We start from the raw sequence: 23,208 nt of genomic DNA, 5'->3' as shown, positions 1-23,208 counted from the left end.
TGATAAATACCCACTAATAAAAATATTTGCAGATGGGAATGTTTTATTTATTTACTTTTATAAATATGAAAAACAACCAACAATATCCCCAGAGAAGAAGAAAACTTCTTGCATGTGCATAGTAGGTGTTTAATAAACACATGATGAATGATGCATGGGCTGAAATATTTCTGCCAGCGCATATTAACTCCATTCATTCTAATATCAGTGATGTTTATGCACGATGAGGAAATGCACCAATATTAAACTGGATCCTCCAAATGAATGTGATGTAGGAACTGCAGTGTGACTTAGGGATCCCAGAAGCACTATGTGGAAGCAGTGATCTGTAAAGCACTGGCGTAAAGGTTACCATAGCTGTCATGGCATAAATGAAATCACTGCAACATTTGTATCTGAGTGAGGATAGAAATAAAGAAAATGAAATCACTGCAACACTTGTATCTGAGTGAGGATAGAAATAAAGAGCTTGGAAATAGGAACTGGAATTTTCAGTGTACAAGCAACCTTGGAAGAGACACCATTATGTCATTAAAGAAATCAAATTAAGGCAATTTGGCATATGCCTTTATGCAGTAATATAAAGCAGGCTCCTACAGCACCAAACTAGAGCTAGAATCTTAACCATGCTTAAGCTGCAAAAACTATGGTAGCAATTCCATGGGTTAAAATCTCTTCAAAAAGACTTTGTATCAACATGTGGCAGAGGAAGAACACCCTTTTCAGTCAAGCATGTCCTTTGATTATTTTTCTACCTTAAAAAAAAATGTTTGGGGCTCCCCTGGTGGCCCAGTTGTTGAGAGTCCGCCTGCCGATGCAGGGGACACGGGTTCGTGCCCCGGTCTGGGAGGATCCCACATGCCGCGGGGTGGCTGGGCCCGTGGGCCATGGCCGTTGGGCCTGCGTGTCCAGAGCCTGTGCTCCACAATGGGAGAGGCCACAACAGTGAGAGGCCCGCGTACCGCAAAAAAAAAAAAAAAAAAAAAAGTTTGTCGATGTATGTAGATGCACGATGACAACATGAATATTTACATAAAAGATTAAGGGGAAGGGCTTCCCTGGTGGCCCAGTGGTTAACAATCAGCCTGCCAATGCAAGGGACACGGGCTCGAGCCCTGGTCTGGGAAGATCCCACATGCCACGGAGCAACTAAGCCCAGGAGCCACAACTACTGAGCCCGAGTGCCACAACTACTGAAGCCCGTGCACCTAGAGCTCGTGCTCCGCAAAAAGAGAAGCCGCCACAATGAGAAGCCCGCGCACCGCACCGAAGAGTAGCCCCTGCTCGCCACAGCTAGAGAAAGCCCGCTCGCAGCAACGAAGACCCAACATAGCCAGCAATAAATAAATTAATTAATTAAAAAAAAAAAGATTGGGCTTCCCTGGTGGCGCAGTGGTTGAGAGTCCGCCTGCCGATGCAGGGGACACGGGTTCGTGCCCCGGTCCGGGAGGATCCCACATGCCACGGAGTGGCTGGGCCTGTGAGCCATGGCCGCTGAGCCTGTGCGTCCGGAGCCTGTGCTCCGCAACGGGAGAGGCCACAACAGTGAGAGGCCCGCGTACCACAAAAAAAAAAAAAAAAGAAAGAAAAAAAAGATTAAGGGGAAATGACTCAAAGTACCAAAAGCTGGGTGAAAGACCAGCACTTAAGGTTTCTCCATGGTGGTGTGATGGATGGAGTTCAGAGAACTGTGGCTAGTTGATAGTGTTGTATTTGGTGATCCTCTCACTTGGTTCCATTTTCCTCACTGTACAAATGAAGAGGCAAAAGTAAATGTTTTGCTGGAATCCCATTCCACTTTTCTACTCTGGCCAAGCTTCAAAACTGGAACAATTTTGAAAAGCTGAAGGCGTCTACTTACTTTTCTCATTTACAGTTACCTAAATATGTGTGTGCAAATTTAAAGGTTTTCTGATCTAAATAGGAAAGAAAAAAGTTTATCCTTTCCAATGTAGGATTTGGTGGGTGTGACAATCCGGGAAGACCTGGGAAATAACTACTGTTTTCTTTGGATGATACACTTGGCTACCGTTAAAAGAGTGTATAATTATAGCCTAAATGTAGACTTAAACTTTTAACAGATTTATCTAAAGTTTCAAAATTTGTGCCATTGGATGTAATTATCTAAAACTATCTATGGCAGATGTTGCAGTACTCAAAACACTGAGCTAATATGAAATCTGAACCCGCTTTAAAAATCCCTCGGATATCACCATCCTCCTCAGTTACCATTTATAGCCAGGAAGGAGGTTTTCACTTTATCTATTTCCAAAAAATCAAAGGAATTATTTTGTAGACAGTTTAGACTCCTGTCGAAATATATTAATACTGACAGGATACCGCTCTCCTTCTGTTCCTGAGGAGCCCTCTGCCTCCCCCGCAGCCCAGCCCCCGCCTTAATTCCTGTTTCACAAAATAAATCTAGGGACTCTGCTCCCGGGTTGTGGGAGATTTCTCATCACAGACAAACAGGCTGGAGGAAGAGAAGGGAGGGGAGAAATAAACGCGACACGGAAGCCTGAAGAAAGGTCAAAAATCATTAACATGTAAATGGTGGTTTTTCCATTCCAAAGCACCTTATCGCCAGACGCCCCCAGGGACTGGAAGGGTTCGGAACTCCGCGTTAGGCAGCTCGGGCACTGCAGGGGCGGGGGCGGAGGGAACCCGGACGGCGGCCCGACCCTGCTGGGAAGAGGGACGTGCAGCTAAAGGCATAGGATTCGGGGAGGGCCAGAACCTGGCCGAGGATGACAATATCAAGCACTTCCTGGTTCCTTCCCCAAACGTGCTCTCTGTGGTCCTGTATATCGCTGCCTTCCCCAAAGACAGCGGAGGAAAAAATAGAAATCTATAGAGATCCCCCGGACCCCCGCCGCCCGCTCCTGTCTGCCTCTAGCCGGGGGCGAGATAGAGCGTAAGAAGAGTGTCCCAATCGGTGACTTCAGGTTTTGAACAAGATATTCCAGGAAACTTTTATTTGTAGCATGATTTTGGGGGTGGGGGGTGGGCAAAAGATGAGGAAAGCTTTTATAAAACTTGGTTTTTTTGGTGCGCGGCACCAGGGCCGCTGAACATTGGGTTTCTTTCGCTTTGCAGCAGGCGACAGCCCTGGGCGCCACCTGCGCGTCCCGTACGGAGTGGAGGCGGGGTCGGTGGTGGGTTGGTCCGCGCCCGGGTTCCCCGACGCCCACTGCAACGGGCAATGCGAATGACAGACTGCAGACTCTCTCGCCTGCGTCCCCTTCAACGCCCCATACATCGAAGTTCGAACTGAAGCTCCCGTGAGGCGAGTCCCGGCCGAGCCGGGCCGAGATTGCGGCGGAGAGGAAGCGGCGCTCCTCCGCCGAAGCTCCTCCTCTCGCCGGTGCAGCCCTGGACTACCTGGCGGCGCGGCGGGTGCGGCGCGCAAACCGCAGCGCGCCCCCGCGGCGGCCACCTCGGAGCCCACCTTGCTAGCCGGCGCGCAGGACAGAGCGCACAGCCGGCTCCTCACCAACCTGCGGCCGACTGTCCTCCCTCCACCGAACCCCGCGCGCCCGCGCGTCAGTCCCGGCCGGGCGCCCAGAGGGCCGCGCTCACGCAGTTGGCGCAGGCGGCCTTACGCTAGAGGCGCAGCGCCCGCCCGTCCGCCCGCCCCCTGCACTCTCCCCGCCCCCTCCCTCCCTCGCAGGGGCCGAGCGAATGTAGCCCGCGAGAGAAAATGGCGGCGGCGGCGGGGAATCGCGCCTCGTCCTCGGGATTCCCGGGCGCCGGGGCGGCGAGCCCCGAAGCGGGCGGCGGCGGAGGGGCCCTCAAGGCGAGCAGCACGCCCACGGCAGCCGCGGGGCTGCTGCGGGAGGCGGGCAGTGGGGGCCGCGAGCGGGCGGACTGGCGGCGGCGGCAGCTGCGCAAAGTGCGGAGTGTGGAGCTGGACCAGCTGCCCGAGCCGCCGCTTTTCCTCACCGCCTCGCCGCCGTCCTCCTCCACTTCCCCGTCGCCGGAGCCCGCGGACGCGGCCGCTGGCGGGAGCGGTTTCCAGCCTGTGGCGGTGCCGTCGCCCCACGGAGCCGCGAGCCGCAGCGGCGCCCACCCTGCAGAACCGGCGGCCGCACCGGACAGCGGCGCCCCGAGCCCCGCGGGGGCCGAGCCCGGGGAGAAGCGGACGCCCGCCGCCGAGCCGCCTCTTGCGGCGGCCCCAGCCGGGTGAGCAGCGCGGCCGGGGGCGCGGTGGGGACTTGGGGGGCGGGCGGGCGAGGGCAATGAATGAACCCCGGGCACCGCGCAGGGCGTCCCGGGGCTCCGTGCAGCGAGGCTGCACGCCGCTCGCCGGGAGCCCTCGGGCACCCCCTTTGACCCTTCCGGCGTCGGGCGGCGCCCCGGACCTGGCCTGGGGTACGGGACGGGACGGGGGCCCGGGGCGGGGACATGCGGGAGAGTTTGTTATTGTTTGCAGACATGTGACAGGCGTGCGAGTCGCGCCGCGGGTACCGGTTGAGATAAGGTGTGGGGGCCCGGGCTGGCTTTTGGGGGCTCCCGGAATCGGAGCTCTCTGAGGAGCCCCGGAGCGGGACCCTGGCGTTGCCCTCCGGGCCGGGCTGGGAGGCGGGCAGCCGTGCAGCGGCGGCGACCCCGGAGGAGAGTCCTCGGGGGCGCCGGGGTGAGGCCCCAGCCTGCGGGCGGGCGGTGTAGGTGGGCGGGGTAGGTGGGGAGCTCTGCCCGAGGCCGGGGGTGGGGGGGCCGGAGCGCGGCGGAGAAAGCGGTGGGGTCCCCGCGGCTGTGACAGGCAGAGTCTCTCGGCAGGTACCGGGGGCCGGGCCGGGACGAAGGCTGCGCGCCCGATGCGCGGCCGCAGGGGGCTCCGGGTGGACGGCTCCGTAACGCCTGTCAAAGCGGTGTGGGCTAATCGGCTGCAAATGCGTGGGGGCTTGCGGTCTTTTAGGACGTGGGGTTTTCTGATTGCTTCCCTCAATGTCCTTGGGAATGAAGACTGCACCACTAACACTTTGAGTGACTTCTGTTTGGAGTTTGAATTTGGCCTTTGAGGTTTGCATTTGGCGGAGTGGTGTAAGAGCCAGGACCGGATGTGTCAGCCATTCAGTTTCAAAGCAGTGGTGACTGCTCCCCGCAGCCTCTCCGGCGTGGTTGGGGACCGCGGCGCGGGTGCGGTACTTCCTGCTCCGTGCAGCTGCGCCGGCCGCCGCCGACTGCCGGCTTCCAGGGGACACAGAGCTGTGGCTCCGGCTCCGATAGAGCCGAACCGCCTGTGCGCTACGGTGTGTGTAAGGTAACTCAGACCAGCCGTTCCTGGCCTGACCCTTTTTGGCAACTGGAAATTTTTATGTTTAAGGAAATTCTTTTGATTGTGACAGCCATCATCCTTGTTTTTAAAAGAATCTGACTAGTGTATGCAAAGCACAAACTTGAGAGGTATTTTGAGTTGCTGGAAATATTTTTGTGATAGTCACCCGTTTCCCTATAGGGTTTCCTGACCTTTATTCTGAGTATTTTAAAGACTGCCTTAGGTTTGTTTCCCTTGTGAAACGAATTTGACAGTAGGACTCATTGGCTTTGGTTAATTATCTAAAGTGATTTTGGGGGGAACTTGATTGTTTAAGACCACAGTTCGTTGATTCCTTGGAAGTTGCCCCTTCCCCTCTCCCCGCCTCGACCCCCCCAAAAAAAACCAACTAAAAATATGGTCAGCACTGTGCCATGGCAATACAATATTGATAGGAAAGATTTGTGACTGTGGTAGTTTTCTGTGTGCTCTTGTCCATGTAACTTAGTCTTACAGGGTTATTCCTCTACACTACTGCTCCTGGGAAGATTGGATTAAAACTTGACTAGAATAATTCGTTGTAGGCAATTGTTACTACAGGTGAGCTCCAGATAAAAATATTAAACCCAAAATTTGAGAGATTAATTTTGTCTGTTCTCATGAGACCGAATTTTTGGATACAGTAAATAGTTTAGCAAGTGTCAGCATTCTAGTCATCTTAATGAGCTGTTGAATATAGCAGAAGAGGAACTACTGTAAAATTAACATATAGATGTTGTTTAGTGTTGTCTCCACACAAAATAAGAGGATGAAGGTGTAAGCAGATAGAATTCAGGGACTGAGTAATCCATGCTTAATTTTTGCATTTTGTAACCTAGGTTTCCCCCCCTCTTTGTTTAAGGGGTGGATAATAATTGCACAGTATATGAAATAATGGGCTAATCAGCATAATCATTTTTTAAAATGAATGTCACTAGCTAGAATGCTGTTTATTCATCCCAAATCTTATACCTAAACATTTCATTTATAGTAAAATGTTGATTCCCTCTCCTCTTGAAATAGTGATTTTTTTTTTTTACAATTTCCTTGTTAATGGGGTTGAAATTCATTTGATTCTATTGGTATAAACACTTTGATTGTAAGCAGTTAGTAAAAATCTCCATTGAACTTTACTTTTTTGACAGTAGTTACATTCATACTTTCAGGAGGAAAATCTAACATTGAGATTTTGAAATATTTTTGTTTCAGTGGTACTATAGGTCTGGAGACCCTTTCTGTTTAAAGACTTATTGTATTCTTTTAAAGAGAATTCTGTGAGTTTTTTAATTTCATAATTTCCTCCAGTTTTTGATCTTTGGATATAGAAATTTAAATTGTAGAAAATACATTTTTGTAGTATAAATTATATAAAGAATACTCATATTAAAAAAGAAGATTTTAAGTACATCCCTCTTTTTCAGGTTAGTAACTGAAATCAGTGGAAGTTTTTTGCCTGTAAGTGGCGCCCAAGGGTTTGGGATTTTTCTTTATATTACAGAATTAGGGGCTTTTTCTTCCTATTTACTGTCTTTGAAGAGAAATTACAGTGTTACTCTCCATTGAACAGGCTATTGTGAGTTGGTAGATATAGTTACTCCATTCTATTTTTGTAACTTAAAAAAAAACAACTATCAATTTGCTGGCCCCATGAAAGAACAAGATATGCTGTACTTGTTAATGTTAGTTTTTGTTTAAACTAAAGCTATTTCATAGGCTGCTTTTATATCCTCATAGAGCCCTCAGCTTTCACTTCCTTTTAGAAGCTGCTAGACTATAAATATAATATAGTGAATTTTTACTAGAGGAGGTATAGGAACATTATTACCCAAAAATAAGTTTTTTAAAAAGTTAAGTTGGTGATTTTATAAAACAATAGAGGTAGTTACATAAGTTAGTCTTACATGAATTTGTAAGTTTTGTAGTTATGAATTGTCTCCAAGTTCTGTTTTAAATTAGGTAAGGAAATTAATGCATTCTTCAAAGACTAACCTTATTAAATGTAATTCTGAAAAAGAAATATCAGAACTAGAATTTTTGCCAACTTTTGTTGTCTTTTCATATCTGATTTTGGCAAGGGTGACTGGTTAACCAACATTCCTTAATATATTATCCCCAATACACTATAATAACTCCATTTTGTTAGATACAAAAAACAGGAAGTAGCTCTGTTCATTTATATTCTTTCACATCTCCTGTAGCATCTCAAGCATATGTTGCATGTTTTAGAAATGGTCACAGACTTACTGACATAAAGATTCCAAAATATGGAATGAAAGGAGTGTTCTTTGCTTTCAACAAGAACAGAAGAACCAGCTACAGCTTGCCTAGGCTGTCTGCTGATCAGCCCTTGACAGTTGCTGTGAGCATTCCAGAAGAAGAAATGATGGGGTGGCAAGGCAGTTAGTGGGGAGTGGATTCCCCTGAGGAAAAATGTAGGGCATTCAGAAGTGCTCTGAGTTAGAAGGCACAACTTTTGCATTTTGTACCCAATTTTCTTGGGTTGAGAGTTATTTCTTTATGAAGAAGGCAATAGGAGAACGTGGCATGGAAAAGTAATAGTCTCCAGAGGCTACTTAAGAGCTGCAGTATATTGCACTTCTAACCTTGAAATGCCTTGCTATATCAGATATACCAAGTATATTCCTTAGACTTGGTTGTTTTCCTCAGTCTTGGCCTCCTTTTATATCCTAAGTCAAAAATTAGAGCTACTTTAAAATGTAAACGGGTAAAAGATTAATGTGAGGAAATGTGCAGTATTAGGAATCAACCCAAGTTGTTTTTAAGAAATAATTTAAGAACATTTTTAAACGGGAAAGAAATAATCAGGAACAGAATTAAATGTTCATTTACAAATGCTCATTGGAAAGCAGTGAGATGAGTTGGGTGTTCTTATTGCAAGAATATAAGAGGTTTTTTGCTGTGGCTAAACATGTTCATTGAGCATAGAGGTGTGTTTAGATACCTTTTATATAGTCACTTTTCTTGCTTTCTGTGTGTCAGGCAAGTTATATATATTATCTCATTTCATCATCGCTGCAGCCTTCCAGTGCATTGTAGTTTCTGTTTTCAAGAGGTGGAAACTCATGTGCAATGCTAAAGCCCCATTATCACACAGCTAGAAGACAGGCTAGGATTCAAACCCAAGTTAGTCCCACTCCACAGTCCATTTCTTTTCACCACTCTCTAATGTCTCTATTTTCTTTTTCAAGTTAATAATCAGATTAACTAACGATTTTGAAGGAGAAAGTCGTTCTTCAAGAGTCAATAAGCAATTGATAGGTTTCTACCCAGTGCCATTGCCAATACATTTGTCTCCTGATGTGTATATAATGCATAGCTTTCTGTAACCTGGCCTCATCCCTGTAATACAAGTAAGCTGTGCTTAGATCACCTTATCATGTTAGGCAGGGAGAATAATTGATTAGCGTTGAGTGTTTTTTAGGTTTCTTGATTTGTGCTGTTTACATCGTAAGTGGAAGGAAATAAAGAAGCTGAAATAATATCACGTATTTATTTTTAATCATCACACATGGAGACAAACTGTTCCAGCATAGCTAGACCCCATCCCTTTGTACTTGTTTTAGATTTCATGCATCCAACATTTATGAACCTCTGCAAGGTGATGTTCTGGGTGGTAGAGAAAAATATCATCAATGCACAGCCTCTGTTTCTGTTGTCAGATTTTAGTATGAACATGTTTCACACTACCATGTTAAGCATTGTAAGAGAGATAGGAACAGAGAGGGGCATCCAGATTAAAGAGTAGTGCCATGAATCTCACCCACGACATTCCACACTGTATTCCTGCAGTGAATACAGTAGTACCTCACTAAAACTTTCTGAGGAATTCATTGACCTTCTAGGTTTGTAGTTAAGGGTGGTAGCTTTGTTCTGCTTTCTGCTTGTACATTTGGTCTGCTAGTTTTTGCTCTTTCTCTTTGGTCTCTTTACCTTTTCTTAGGACAGGTATATGCTGTAGCTCTTCCATTTCCACAGCAATGGCAACAGGAATTTAGATACAGATTAGTTTCAAACTATTTCTGCCTACTCTTAAGAGGTATATGTATGGAACTGCAAGTTCAGACATGATTTTTTTCTTTCTTGAAAGAGAAAATTAAAATGGGGGTATAGGAGCAAGAAAGCGAGTATCTACCAATGCTGGCGTTAGAATTCATTATTAGTAACAGCAACTCTGCTAGTTAAGAAAACAACATTGGGAAATGTAAAATATGCTCTAGGATGTAAGACAATCAAGATATCCTTGTCTTCATTTACTCTGTGACATATCACGGTTGGTTTAGGTATGTCTGGTATGGAGAGGAGCTCTGTACTGTTAGTGATTGAGTCCTTTGAAGTCCTAGTCTGGTTAGTTTTGGTTTAATAGATTGAGATGTTGTAGAGGGCCAATAACTGTTCAAGTTCTTAAGACCCAGCACGCGTGTATTTCTGTAAGTACAGTCTGTCACCTGGGAATTATTAATGAGCCAGTCAGACTTCTTGAAGACCGGAGGAAGTGCCTGGAGCTCACACAGTGCTTAGTGTAGTTAGTGTGTTTACTAAGTTTATCACATGTAAGCATGATGATGATGAGTATATGTGGAGCAAGGAGAGGGTAGATACTGGGCGGTGGGTGCCGGTTGTACTCTTGACAGATAAGATGTGATTATTACCTTTCTTTATTGCTGAATAGCCATTCGACTGATACAGCATCAAATAATCTTCAAACTGGTCTTACGGCATTCTTAATACTAAATATCAACTGCTAACAGACAAGGAACTCTGTCTTATTCTTTGTCATTGCTGAGCACCTAGGCTAATGTCTAGCACCCATGAATATTGGATGCACATGAGTGTTAGGATGAATTCATTTTCCCAAAGTGGTTATATTTAAATAAGTGTATAAGAAGATACACTAACTCATGACTTACTGTGATGTGATTTTAATCATAATCTAGCTTGAGGCCGGTTTTGAAGGCAGGAACTATTTCTTATGAGTTTTTGTGCATTGCTTGGTATTTTGTAGCAGTAGTTGGTATTTAGCAAGCAGTAGTTAATAATAATGACCAATTTTATATAATGTAAACCAAACAGTAATTAGTTTAATAACTAAGTGTAGTTACAGAATAATTGGAGCCATGTATAAACTGTCAAATATTGAGAAAATTGAGTTTCTGGTATTTGAGTGTCTGGTTATTTGGGCTGATAGGTAAGCCCTCCTGATTTTCTTCTTAACCCTGTGGCAACCCTTCCTGAATGGCTTCTCCTCACCTTCTTGAACATTAATGTTAGAAGATACTCAGGCCCAGGCCATCTGTCATTCCCTCTCTTCCACCCCCACCCCAGGCTCATTAATGCATTTAGATCAATTTTTGGCCATTCACGAATGATTGCAGAGTTTATTTTCCTAGCCATGATCTCTCCTAAATGCCACACCTGTCTACATGACACGTCCATACTCAGATATCTAAAACCAAATTTAGGATTTTCCCTGTACCTTGCCCTACTAATACATTCCCTGCTCATGAAATGGCAGAACCAGAACCTAGGAGTTGTCCTTGACAACTTCTGGTCTTCAGGTGATTTCCTCTATTATCCCATCCCTGGTCCACCTTCCGTGATCTCTCATTTGGACTAATGTAATAGGAAGTAGCCTTCTAACTTGCTCACTCTCTCCTACTTTCTCCCTTCCAGCTGGTTCTCCATATTATGTGGCCAGAGTGATCATTTTACAATGTAAATCTTATTATAACAATTTTCCTCTAGAAAAGTAAATTAAATTGAATTTTAAAACTTTCAAATGCTTTCCATTTGGATAAAGACCACAGAATCCTTAACATGCCCCACAGAGTCCCTGCCTGGTTTAGCCCCTGCCTGCCTCTCCAGGCCCATCTCTGATCACGCTCACCCTTGTTCTCTGCAGGATTGCCTTAACTTCCTCAGACTCAGCACACCACCTCCTGCCGTAGGGCCTTTGCACGCACCGCATAGGCCCTCTGCCAGGAGCACTTTCCCCAGTCCCGAGCCAGCTCCTCAGTGCTCAGATCTTAGCTCACTGATGCTTCCTCAGGGAAGCCTTCCTTCCCTGATCTCCCAGACTGGCTTTGTAGCTCAGTGTCCCTACTGTCAGTGTTGTGATTTTTTATATTTGTTATGTCATTTGGTGAATGGCTGCCTTCCCTGGAAGACTGTAAAATCTGAGTGGGCAGAGCCTTTGGCTGGGTAGCAACCCAGCACCTGGCAAAATGCCTGGCACAGAGTAGACCCTCGATAAATATTTGTTGAATAAATGGATGAGGGTAATAATGACATGGCAAGTTCAACCTAGTGGATTATCTGTTCTTCCCCTTTGTCAGATGTAGTCTGGGACGTAGCTAAGACGGGGTTAAATGGCAAAAGCCTTGTCGGTTTGTGATAGATTCATTAGGCCGTATCTGGACTGTTAAACACAGCAAGTGCCTCAGGTGAAGTAGGACAGCTTAATGTGGTACAGAGGAAATAGCTATGTTGCATGACTGTATGCTGTAGGAAGAAGTGTTTGCTATGTGTATTTAGTTCTCCTGCTCTTACCAGGGAGTTGAGAGAGAGAGTATATGTGTGGGCTCATGTGTGTGTGCATATATATGAATAAATATACACCTGAAGGTGTTATGCATTAATATAATGATTCCTTCTTCCGAGTTCTCAGTGTTATCTAAACTTCGGGTACCACTTTTAGGATTTTTGTCCCAATAACCCTGCTTCATCCAAAATTTAATTTGTTATTGATAATAATTCAACTTGGGATAAATAGTTAACATTTGCATTAAAGAAGAGGTTTGCTAGACAAGTACTATATGAGATTTCAGGAGCCAAGAACCCACGTAACAGAAAACGATTTACCGGTGGTAACTAAACCTGGCAGCCTCCCTTATCTAGAACATGGTTTAGCACTAAGAAGTAAGTAAAAAAGGCTCTGAGCTGCCAAAGGGCCTGTAACAAAATCTGCGCTTTGAAGTTCTTTGATTTTACACTTAGAAGAGTTCCAAGGGCATTCACTCAGAATTCGCTGACATTTATTTAAGTTATTATTCTTGCAGTCTTGTCCATTTGGTGTCCCTAACATGCAGCAATTAAAAGTAGCCAATTAGAAGGCGAGTAGTGTGAGCAAGAGACAGGTTCCCTGAAGGCAGCATATAAGCAAAGACCTGACAGGTGAGGAGAGAGAAGGGAGGAGAAAGGGAGAGATTAGAGGACATTAAAACATTGCAGTTGGGGCCACCTGGTGTTTGAACGTTAGGTTCCACATACCTGGATTGCCTCTAAGATTATAAATTTATTAAATCACAGCACTTTCCAACATTACTTTTTGGGCATCAGCTTCCTTATTTGTAAAATGAGAGTGATCAAGGTTATATGATTGGTTTTGTTTTTTGTAATAATGATTACTGTGGCTCATTATTGCAAGGTTGTTGTGTTTATAGTTGTAGAAAGTATTTTGATCCTGAGTGGTAAACATCTAAATTATCTGGAAGGGGTGGTCCTGTAGCCTTGATGATGCTGAATAAATACAGTCCTGTTTGGAATTACATAAAATTGGATGCTGCTCATTACAAATGTCTTGTGGATTGGCTTTGTGGGAAAATCGTTTTGCTTTATTTGTTGGCCTGAGTCATTTTATATCCTGCAGTTTTAAAAAAATGCTTGATAGTTAGTCACCACCACCAGTATGTACTGCCCTTTCTCCTAGCTAGACTTTGAGAAGTCAGGCAGTAAGCGCCAGCTTTGCAACGTTGACCAAGTTATTTAATTACTGCAAGGACTTTGGTTTAATAAGATGGCTACTTGTGAAAGGATTCTTGATGTTCACATGCTCTTAAGATGCTCAGTGTTTTGAAAAAGACATTTCACAATTCTTTTTTTCTCTTTCAAAATAATTAATTGGCTCTACCTGTTATTTATGGTCTGGATTTTATTGGTCTTCTTAAATTCTTCTTGGGTAATAAATCAAATTATTTTCACTGAACCTTAGATTTTAAAAAAGATGTGACATATTAATGTAGATGTTAATATTCTTGGAGAAGGTTTAGTGTCTTAATATAAATTTATTTTGAATTTTGAAAATACATTTCAATTATTCTGGTACACTGGCACCTCCACACTGTTTTACAAGGTCCTTATGATTTCTCTGGGATTCAGAATTTATAGAATTAAACTTCATTAATAAAATGATTAGACAGTCCTTTTGAAAGCAACAGAAAAATTTATTTTTTTAATTTATTTGTCTTTTAACAAAAGAACAGTATTATGTAGACTGCTATACAGTTTGCTTTTTTCTTAATAGTATTTTGTTCGTTATCTTAATGATGAAGGTAGAGCTGTCATTTTCCATGACTGCATAGCATTCTATCATTTGGCTGTCTCATTAACCAGTTTCCTATTTTTAGACATTTATAATGTTTTGTTGTTATATCAAGCTGTAGTGACTACCGTTGTACCAACATTTTCATGTGTTTGTGCATTTGGTTTTGTAAAATAAATATTCAGAAGTGAAATTGCTGAGTCAAAGGACATGTATATTTAAAAATTTTATCATATAGCCAAATTGCCCTGCAAAACACTGCGCCAGTTTACATTTTTCTCATGGTGAGAGTGTGCATTGCCCCACATTCTTGCCAGCGTTGGATATTATCAATCTTTCATTTTTGCCAATGTGGTGGATGAAAGATGTTTTCTTATTTTAATTTGCATTTCTTAGCTTTTTAGCATCATGGTACAACTTGTGTTTATTAACAATTTCCTACTTCTTTTGTGTATTTCCTTTCACACATGGGAGAGAATTGTTTGTTTTTTCTTGTTGATTTTTAAGCATCCTTTGTATATTAGAATATTAGCTCTGACATTTATTGGAATTGTTTTCTTCTACTTCTGTGTTACGAATTTCAATTCTAGTATTTTTCCATAAAGAAGCTTTAAATATTCCTTCAAATTTCAATCCCTTCCTTCCTCCCTTCCCCCTTCTCTCCTCCCTCCCCCATCTCTCCTCCCTCCCCCCTCCTCTCCTCCCTCCCCCATCTCTCCACCCTCCCCCCTCCTCTCCTCCCTCCCCCCTCTCCTCCTTCTCTCCCTTCCTCCTTCCCTCCCTCCCTCCCTTCCTTGCCTTCTAGAGAGGGTAGGCTGTGTAGTGGTTCAGAGTACAGATGCCTGAGTTCTAGTCAGAGTTTCACCACTATCAAGTAGTGTACCTGGGAAGTTACTTAACTTCTTTGCACTTAAGTTTCCTAAACTATAAAATGAAGATACTACTTCAGAGTGTTGTGAGGACAAAGTGTTTGTATAGTTCTCAAAACAGTGCTTGGTGCAAGGCAAACACTGTATAGGTAATAGCTATTATTATTCCCTACTGCAAGATTATAAAAATTCACCAGTCTTTTCTAATACTATTTTTCTAGGTTTAAAAAAAAAAAAAATCTCTGATCTGTATGAAGTTTAAGGGGTGACACAGGGCCCTAACTTTATTTTCTCCAAATGATTGGCTAGGTGTCCCAGCACTGCTTATTGATTAAAAGTTTCCCCTTTATCATATACTAAATTTTCAAATATTTCAAAGTTCCCAAATACATTTCTTTAGATCTTATTCTTGCACCAAGGGCCTAAATTCCTATATAACCACATTTCAAGTTTTGTACGAAGATTCTAAAAGATTGTCATTGACTAGAGAGAAGAGGATCTATCAGAAGACTATTAGCTGTATCTTTGCTGAATCGTTCTTATTAATATTTTGGTGCCTAAAATCTCTTGGCTTCAATGACAGAGCCTCTGGGATAGCTTCACCAGGAGGTACAGCTCTGCCAGGCACTGCAGCCGGCACAGTGTCGGAATTGAATCCCTGTCTTCCGCAGCCTCTCTGTCTTCCCCTTCAGATCTCCTGGTCCTTTGGGATGCCGTTGGTAATTCCTGTCACCACCTCCCTCATCGCCGTGCTCTTACTCCTCTGGCTTTCTCACCCTCAGCTTCCAGTCAGTGTCCAGTTCTGTTGTTGCCAGTTGTCTGCTAGCCCTGGAATCCACCCGCGCAGCTGCTAACCCAGGGTCAGGCCTCTGTCACCTTGTCCCAGTTCTTGCAAACCTTCTTCCTAACTAGCCTCTGGATTTTGGACACGTTCTCCTCAGTCGTTTCTCTACACTGCAGGTAGAGTGAGGCTTCTATGATGCAAGTCTGATCTTGACACTTCAGTAGACAAAAATCCAATCTAGTCTTCTCATTTTAAAAATGAGGAAACTGAAACACAGGCTTAAACAGCTCAGATAGCTAATCAGTGGTAAAGCTGGGAAATCCCAAGTCTGTCAAAAATAATTGGCACTTTTTCTGGCATTCAAAAATAATTTCTTTTCAAATAGATGCATAATAGACTTTGCACCTTGTGAGTGGTGGATAATTTATGTGATTTGAATGGCTGGTGTTCAGCCTGCCTTCTACACACAAACTGAGGCCAGGAGAATGATGAAATGCTGTAGAATGAACTGCTTACAGTATACTATACAGTTCAAAAGATGCTTTTGTATTTGCTGCCATCTAATTGGAATATATAGGTTATTATAATCTTTCAACCTGAAAATCAAGCAGTATCACTCAACTTAGATACTGTTAGTTACTTGTGTCATTAGTGTCTTAATAAATCTTAAAATCTACAATTGTTTCTTTTAAGATACTTATTCATGTAAAGGCAATGTAACAATTCAGTTTAATTCCCCAGCTTTATTCTGTGTTGATATTGTGTTCCACACTTTCAAATGGCTGTGTTCTATCTTTAGATAAATGAATTCAGAGGAAAAAAAAAACACGACAACTCTTCTTCATCCTGAGAATCAAGTCCAGGCTCCTTCGTGTAGTTCAGAAGCTCTGGTAATTGGCTCTGCTTCCCTCGCAGCTCCCCCTCCAGAACGCCCTGCTCCAGTCATTCAGCGCTATGCTCACATGTTTGTTTCCCCGGCTAACTCTTTCTTTTCTCTCAATGTGCTCAATGTTGTTTCTTCTGTCTGGAACACTCATTTTGTCTCCGCTGTGAGATACTTTTTAATATGTTTTTATTCCCTCTGCAATAAAGAATTATTGGTATCCTAGTAAGTATAAATGTGTCTATTTACAGAAGTCAGTACTGTATTGTGAATTTTGCTGAACTCTTTGATTTAAAGTTCCTTGGTATCTGAGTTAGATTTGCCACTTTTAAAGCTTTTTAGTTTTTCCTCTGTCATTGCATACATAGTCATGTCTGACTGAACAGGTGTTTACGAAAAGTTCTCTTTAAATTATACATGATTGTAAAGTGAATCAGATTTTTCTGTTAATTTGTGTTAAAATTTCAGAGGTACAGTCTCAGGAAAATATTTTGGTGCCAAGCGGTGTACAGTCAGCCCTCCATATCTGAGGTTGCAGAACTCGCAGGTCCCGAGAGCCGGCTGTACTAAACAGATTTATAGTATAAGGGCTTGAGCATCTGTGGATTTTGGTATCTGCAGGGGGTCCTGGAACCAGTGTCCTGTGGCTACTGCGGGACGACTGTATTGCTGTCATCCAGAATAATCCAGGACCATCTCAAGTCAGAGAACAAATATGCTCAAATGCTTCAAGCACAGAGCTTGATGGTGGCCTAGGCACATCCATCACAAGGTTTATATCAGCTGCCCAGCTTCCATGGGCAAGGTGCCGGGGAGCTGATAGGTTATAGGAAAACAAGCACATCAGATGTAGGGTCATTCCAAATCTTTTTGTCTGGTCTGTGGGTGCTCTTTCTAGAAAAACGAAAGGGCAGAGTAGTCAACATGCCAGGATGAATGCCCATGGTCAGTGCTGTCATCGCTCCTGACACGGGCAGGGTCATGCCTTCATGAACACTCTTGGAGTGACTGCTGTGAGCCAGGCACCAGGGCTCTGGGGACCCAGCAGTGGGGAAGCCCATGAAGGAGTTTAACAAGGTAACTAACAGACTGCCTGGTGACAAGGGTGGTGCTGACCTCAGTCAGCTGGGAATGAGGAGGGTATAGGGAGGGTCTTCTGGGAAATGGGAGGTCCACCAAGTCGTGAAGAATGCCGAGGAGTTAAACAGGTGAAAGGGACTTGGAGGGAGACTGTGGCCCGCGGGTGGGGTCGTGTGGAGAACACACACAGGCCCGGAAGTCCGTGGTAGGCTTGGGCGCTGATGTGGAGAACTGTGAGTGTAGTGCAGGTTGCCCTGTCTGGGTGGGAGCAGGGTGTGGACAAGGCTCAGCAGCCAAGCCTGGGACAAGGTTCCTGGCTCTGGGCAGAGAACCATGCAGAGCTCCCTGCCTCCTCATTGCCGCCCCTGGGCAATCCTTAGGTCGCCGTGCTTGGGACAAAATAAAAAGCCTTTGTAGCTGGGTAAGTAACTACAGTGCCCTAGGAAGTCGGTCAGGAGGCCCAAAGGGGGAGTTACATCAAAGCTGGTGCAAGACAGTCTGAGTCTGAGATCACAGTCTGGGAGCTGTGTGGCTCTTGCATTTCCAATAGCTTCCCATAGTTTCAGAGGCTCACAGATTGGGAAATGTAATCAGGCAGATGAATTCCATCCACTCTGGTCATGAATGTGGTTTTGGAACTGCACGATTACATTTCAGGGGCAGCACAGGGTAGTGATGAGGATGCTGGACCCGAGGAGTCAGAGCCTCTTAGGCACTTACTATCGCTGGACTCCAAAGAAGTCACTTAACTTCTCGGAACCTCAGATTTCTCATCTTGAAAATGGGGTGAGTGGGGGTGATTAGACAGGATGATGAAGTCCGGTTCTTAACCTAGAAAAGCACTCAATAAAAGTTAACTGTCTATAATATAACTGCAAGTAACTATGAAGACTCACTGCTTAAACCTTGACTGTACAGATGAGGATGAGGTAAAGAGACTCACGGTTCCCTTGCTAGTTACCATTAATTTAACAAAGGCAGTTTATATAGATTATGCATCATCTTGGGAGCAGTATGTTTTCCTTATTATTTTGAAATTATTAACGAGAATAGTGGAAGATGCAACTTTCAAAATTATGTGATGTGGGATAAAGCGTGTCATCGGTAGGACATAATGAGGGTTCTCATCACTTTGTGAGGACCTAAGGCTGGTCCCCTGGGTCTCTTTCTCATCTGTGAAAGGAAGAGGTTGGCTTACATAATTTTTTCGTTCCCTTCAAGCTCTAGCAAATTATATTCCAAAATTTTAATTTGAAAATTATTTCTCGTGGCTAAATTTAGTTCTAATTATTAAAACAAGTAGATTTTTGAACTTATAAACTCTTGAAATTTTAAAGCTGGGTACCAACTATAAAAAGAAATGCAAATGAAAAGCAATGAAGGCTCAGAAAAGAGATAATCATATTTATTACCTGACATTATATGATAAGTATTTTTTAAAAAGCATATAACTGTCGGGAGAGCAGTATTTTGCAAAATGGAGAAAATAAATTAGGGCAAGGTCGTTTGCATGTTTGTGTTTAGCAAATATGCTTAGAGAGTAGTTTAGAAAATAACTTTTTATGCCTAATTTTTAGTAACTTTACTGCTGTTAAAAACTATCTTTTTTTCCTCAACTTTAATTATATAAGGAAGGGACATTCCTTAGGGATAACCTGTAATAAGCAAAGCAGCCCTTTGACTTTTTCCTATGTTTATAAAGACCTTTTTGTAAACATGCATATGTATACATACTCTTGTTTAACTAAAACTTTTAAGAGACAGTTGTATTGTTTCCTAATTGTGAAAATTCAGATTTCATTCTGTTTTAGGAGTTCTTTTCACATGATTTGTATAGAGTTGGCAGTTGCTGGAAAGTATGAATTTCACTATGAATTTTTTTTTCTTTTTACTAATTTGGGGCTCAAGTGGTGGAAAATCTTGAGTTTCAAATAGCTTTGGAATTGAACTTTTTAACTGATTTAATCACTGTGGTTACACCAATTTGAAGCATATTTACACAACACTCTCTTGCCCGTCACTATTCTTCATATATAGAACTGAAGCTGCTTATAATTCATTGCAGAGCGCCCGGACATCCAACAGTAATTACTGTTTGTCTTAGATTCCTGGTAGTGAAGAATACTTGACCCTTCCTCCTTCCATTAAAACCCACACAGCTCTCTAATTCTGATTGTTGTGATCAGTTATTCAGATATTTGGGAGCACTTACTGTATGCTGCCAGCACATGATTTCCAGACAAGGCTGTGATAAGAAATAGAGCAAAGTCCTTTTGAGCCTTGGTTGCCTTAGCACCATTCTTCCATCCGATCGTGACTGATTATGGTAACTGGCTATAGGTTTTGTCACCAATAAATAAGGCAGCTAGACTGTCATTTGCACAATGCAAACTGAAATCATCCTGCAGTTTTATAAGTGGATAGTAGAACATTCCCTCCACTGCAAGAAGATTTGCTAGGACAGTCTTAAATAACGCCCCAAACACATGAGAACAAAGCCTTCCCTTTCGGCACTTAGGTCCATAAAGGCAGTTTTGGCATCAAAGAGAAAAGGTTTATGTTCAAGAACTACTTGATTTCTATTCTCCCTCTTACTTCTTAGGCCAAGTTTTGGTGATAACATATAAAACCATTAGTGTGTAAAGTCAGCTTATTTCTAAATACAGCAACTTGAAAAAGAAATGTGTTCAGAATTACACTGTATAATATAATGCTTTATTCTTGTTGAAGATTCACCAAAATAATGTATTTTAATTACTAAAAACAAATTAGTAGAAATTTCTTATCTAAGTAGAAAATATGGTCAGCCATGTACTGAGCCAAGATGAAATTGTTTTTTCTGAGTTGTGTCTTTGTTTCTTGTTCCCCCAGTCCCCAACACATAGACTTGCCACCTCCCCCCCACACACACACACACGTCTTGCTAAAGTACTGACTTTTCATTCCATGCTGACAAGTTGTGCTGGAACTTGCCATTACAGGGTCTTCAGTAAGCAATTTACACTGAATTCTGTGCTGTAGCAAGGCTCGTGTAGTGCCAGTGCATTCACACTTTTTCCTGTATTTCTCTGTTCTTTATTAAAAATAAATCTCATTTTATAAATTATTTATTGAACATTTATAGGGTTTGCATTTTTTATCAAATCTGCTTTACACTTTAGATTACCTATACCATACTTTTACTCCTAGGCTGACTTCCCGTCCTATACTGTTGGGTTACCCCTGCCCTGGTATATCATTTCTTGTGAATGTAGGGCATATACCCTGAAAAACCATAATTCAAAGAGAGACATGTACCACAGTGTTCATTGCAGCCTATTTACAATAGCCAGGACGTGGAACCAACCTAAATGTCCATCAACAGATGAATGGATAAAGAAGATGTGGCACATATATACAGTGGAATATTAGTCGGCCATAAAAAGAAACGAAATTGAGTTATTTGTAGTGAGGTAGATGGACTTAGGGTCTGTCATACAGAGTGAAGTAAGCCAGAAAGAGAAAAACAAATACTGTATACTAACGCATATATATAGAATCTAAAAAAAACCAAAAAAATGGTACTGATGAACCTAGTTGCAGGGCAGGAATAAAGACATAGACATAGAGAATGGACTTGAGGACACGGGGTGGGAGGGGAAAGCTGGGGCAAAGTGAGAGTAGCATCGACATATGTACACTACCGAATGTAAAATAGCTAGTGGGTAGCAGCCGCATAGCACAGGGAGATCAGCTCGGTGCTTTGTGACCACCTAGAGGGGTGGGATAGGCAGGGTGGGAGGGAGGCTCAAGAGGGAGGGGATATGGGGACATATGTATGCATATGGCTGATTCACTTTGGTGTACAACAGGAAACTAACACAGTATTGTGAAGCAATTATACTCCAATAAAGATACATTTTAAAAAATACATTTTATTTAAAAGCCAGAGAGTTTTTAAATCTGTGGCAAAGGTTAGCCCAAAGACGTAGAAAATTGCATGCTATTAATTATTCATTTTTTAGATACCTAATCTAGGATTTTTTTTTTTAGTGTGCTGTGGAGATTGCCTACATTAAAAACATTGATAATAACACACAAGTTTTGTAAAAAGCTTTTACGTAAGGAATAACATATTTAAAATGTTGATTCATTCTTTACCATATGCTTAGGCAGCCACATGTCAAATCTTTTTAAATACAATACTGTCTTCTTTCCATAAACCACTGAAACTTCAGCATTCCAGCTCTGCCTTCCACAACTCTTTTACCCATGAAAATGAGATAAAATTTTGGTTTCTTAGGATCATGTGTGTGAATTTGAGGTTCAGAGACTGTGGTCACTATGGTGATCTGACAGCCATCACCAACTCTCCTCCGGGATTATGTCACCTGTAATTGTCATGGGGGAAATGGTGACATCAGCACTCTTAGCTGCTATAATTTCAGAATCTGCCTCACAGCCCAGGAACTATTTTGGAGTCTCTCCTAGAGGTCTGGGAAGTGAAACATCACTAGTCTCATGTTGGATCCTGGGCAGCAGAGGGATCCGCTGGTGTGCTGCAGCTGAAGCCAGGGTGGATTCCTCGGCTTGGATCATTTCAGATGTCTCTAAGAGCTGCCCCTCCTGCATAAGGCTGGCTCAACAGGATGCCGAACTGTTCTTGCCTGCTGGAGCATAGGAGCAGCCACCGGGACGTTTTTTAGGAGACAGGTCAGGAATGGGATGGAGAGCAGGAAGGGCGGGTTGTGGCGGCGGCTAGAAATCAGTCTCCAGAACCAGTGAACTCCGAAACCTCATAGGGCTGCTTCCAAGGTAGTTAGACTCTGAGAGAGGAAGGTGGGCCACAAAGACCTAGGCCTACATTAGCTTTAACCCCTGATTTGTAACTTAAGTCTTCCTAATTGTTCATTTTGTAATTAAAGTTTAATACGACTAACCACCAAGTGGGCCTTTAGACTGCCATTTCAAAACATTGGTAGCATGCCAACTTTCACACGTATTAAATATTTAGAATCATTGACCGTTTGTTTCCCTTAGAACTTTAAATATTAAAAAAAACTTTTGAACATTCTAGTCTATTCAAAATATCTATGATTGTTTATGTCGGACTAATAAAAAAATTAGAAACAAATGAATTCCATGAGAATTTTTTTTTTAACCATGAGAATTCTTTTTTGACCTTTCAGTAGTCAAGTAGCGCTACTTGAAGATGAGATAATGTGGATAATACTTTAAAAACCAAAATTATTCTGATGCAAAACTTGTCTTTACTGTCTCAGGTAAAATGAAAAGCCTACTCAAATTGCAGTTCAAATTCAAGAGTTCCTTATGGACATATCTGATTCCTTCTTTCTCCCTTGTAACTATTGGATAGGGAATTGCCAGGTGTCTTTAGTTGAAAAGTACTTAACCTGCTTTCCGACTGCTTATTGTGGTGGACTGAGTGTTGGCATTGGCTCAGGCCCATCAGGCCCGTCTCCAGTATTATCTTACCACTTCTGCAGGACATTGGGTAAAGTTATTTAACTGCTTTGAATCTGACTGTCCTCATCTGTGAATTAGAAATAATGATACCTTTCCTACTACCAGAATTTGAAAAGATTGAATGAGATGGTGGATATGAAATTACTTTCAAAGGGTGAAAATAAAGCCCTAAGGGACTTCCCTGGTGGTCCAGAGACTCCACGCTTCCAGTGCAGGGTGTGCAGGTTCGATCCCTGGTCGGGGAACTAAGATCCCACATGCCACGTGGCACGGCCAAAAAATTAAATTAAAAAAAAATAATAAAGCCGTAGGAATTATGGTCACAGTATTTTAGAATTCAAAAGTACAACCTCCTGACTCTTAGAGTGGCATTAGAGAGGTTCCGTCATTGTAAGGAGGTTGAGCGCTGAAGTGCGGTGCGGGGCTAGGGTGCCCCTGCCTAGCTCACCTTAGTCCATCCTAGTTTAGCTGCATTCTCCTGCTGTGCTTGTC

The 23,208-nt window shown here is 43.0% G+C and overlaps 1 protein-coding gene across 1 annotated transcript in view; it reads left to right on the top strand.

Moving 5' to 3' along the window:
- Positions 1-3,641: 3,641 nt before the first annotated feature.
- MAP3K1 (mitogen-activated protein kinase kinase kinase 1) overlaps positions 3,642-23,208 on the top strand; it is a 77,983-nt gene continuing 58,416 nt past the window's right edge. Inside the window, exon 1 of the mRNA XM_082621015.1 lies at positions 3,642-4,182. Within this exon, the coding sequence (XP_082477141.1) occupies positions 3,701-4,182 (482 nt within the window). The 5' untranslated portion in view covers positions 3,642-3,700. The remainder of the gene's footprint in view (positions 4,183-23,208) is intronic.

This window comes from Mesoplodon mirus (genome assembly GCF_964341445.2).
Source record: "Mesoplodon mirus genome assembly, chromosome: 5".
Taxonomy (NCBI): domain Eukaryota; kingdom Metazoa; phylum Chordata; class Mammalia; order Artiodactyla; family Ziphiidae; genus Mesoplodon; species Mesoplodon mirus.
This window is presented reverse-complemented; position numbering and strand designations above follow the sequence as displayed.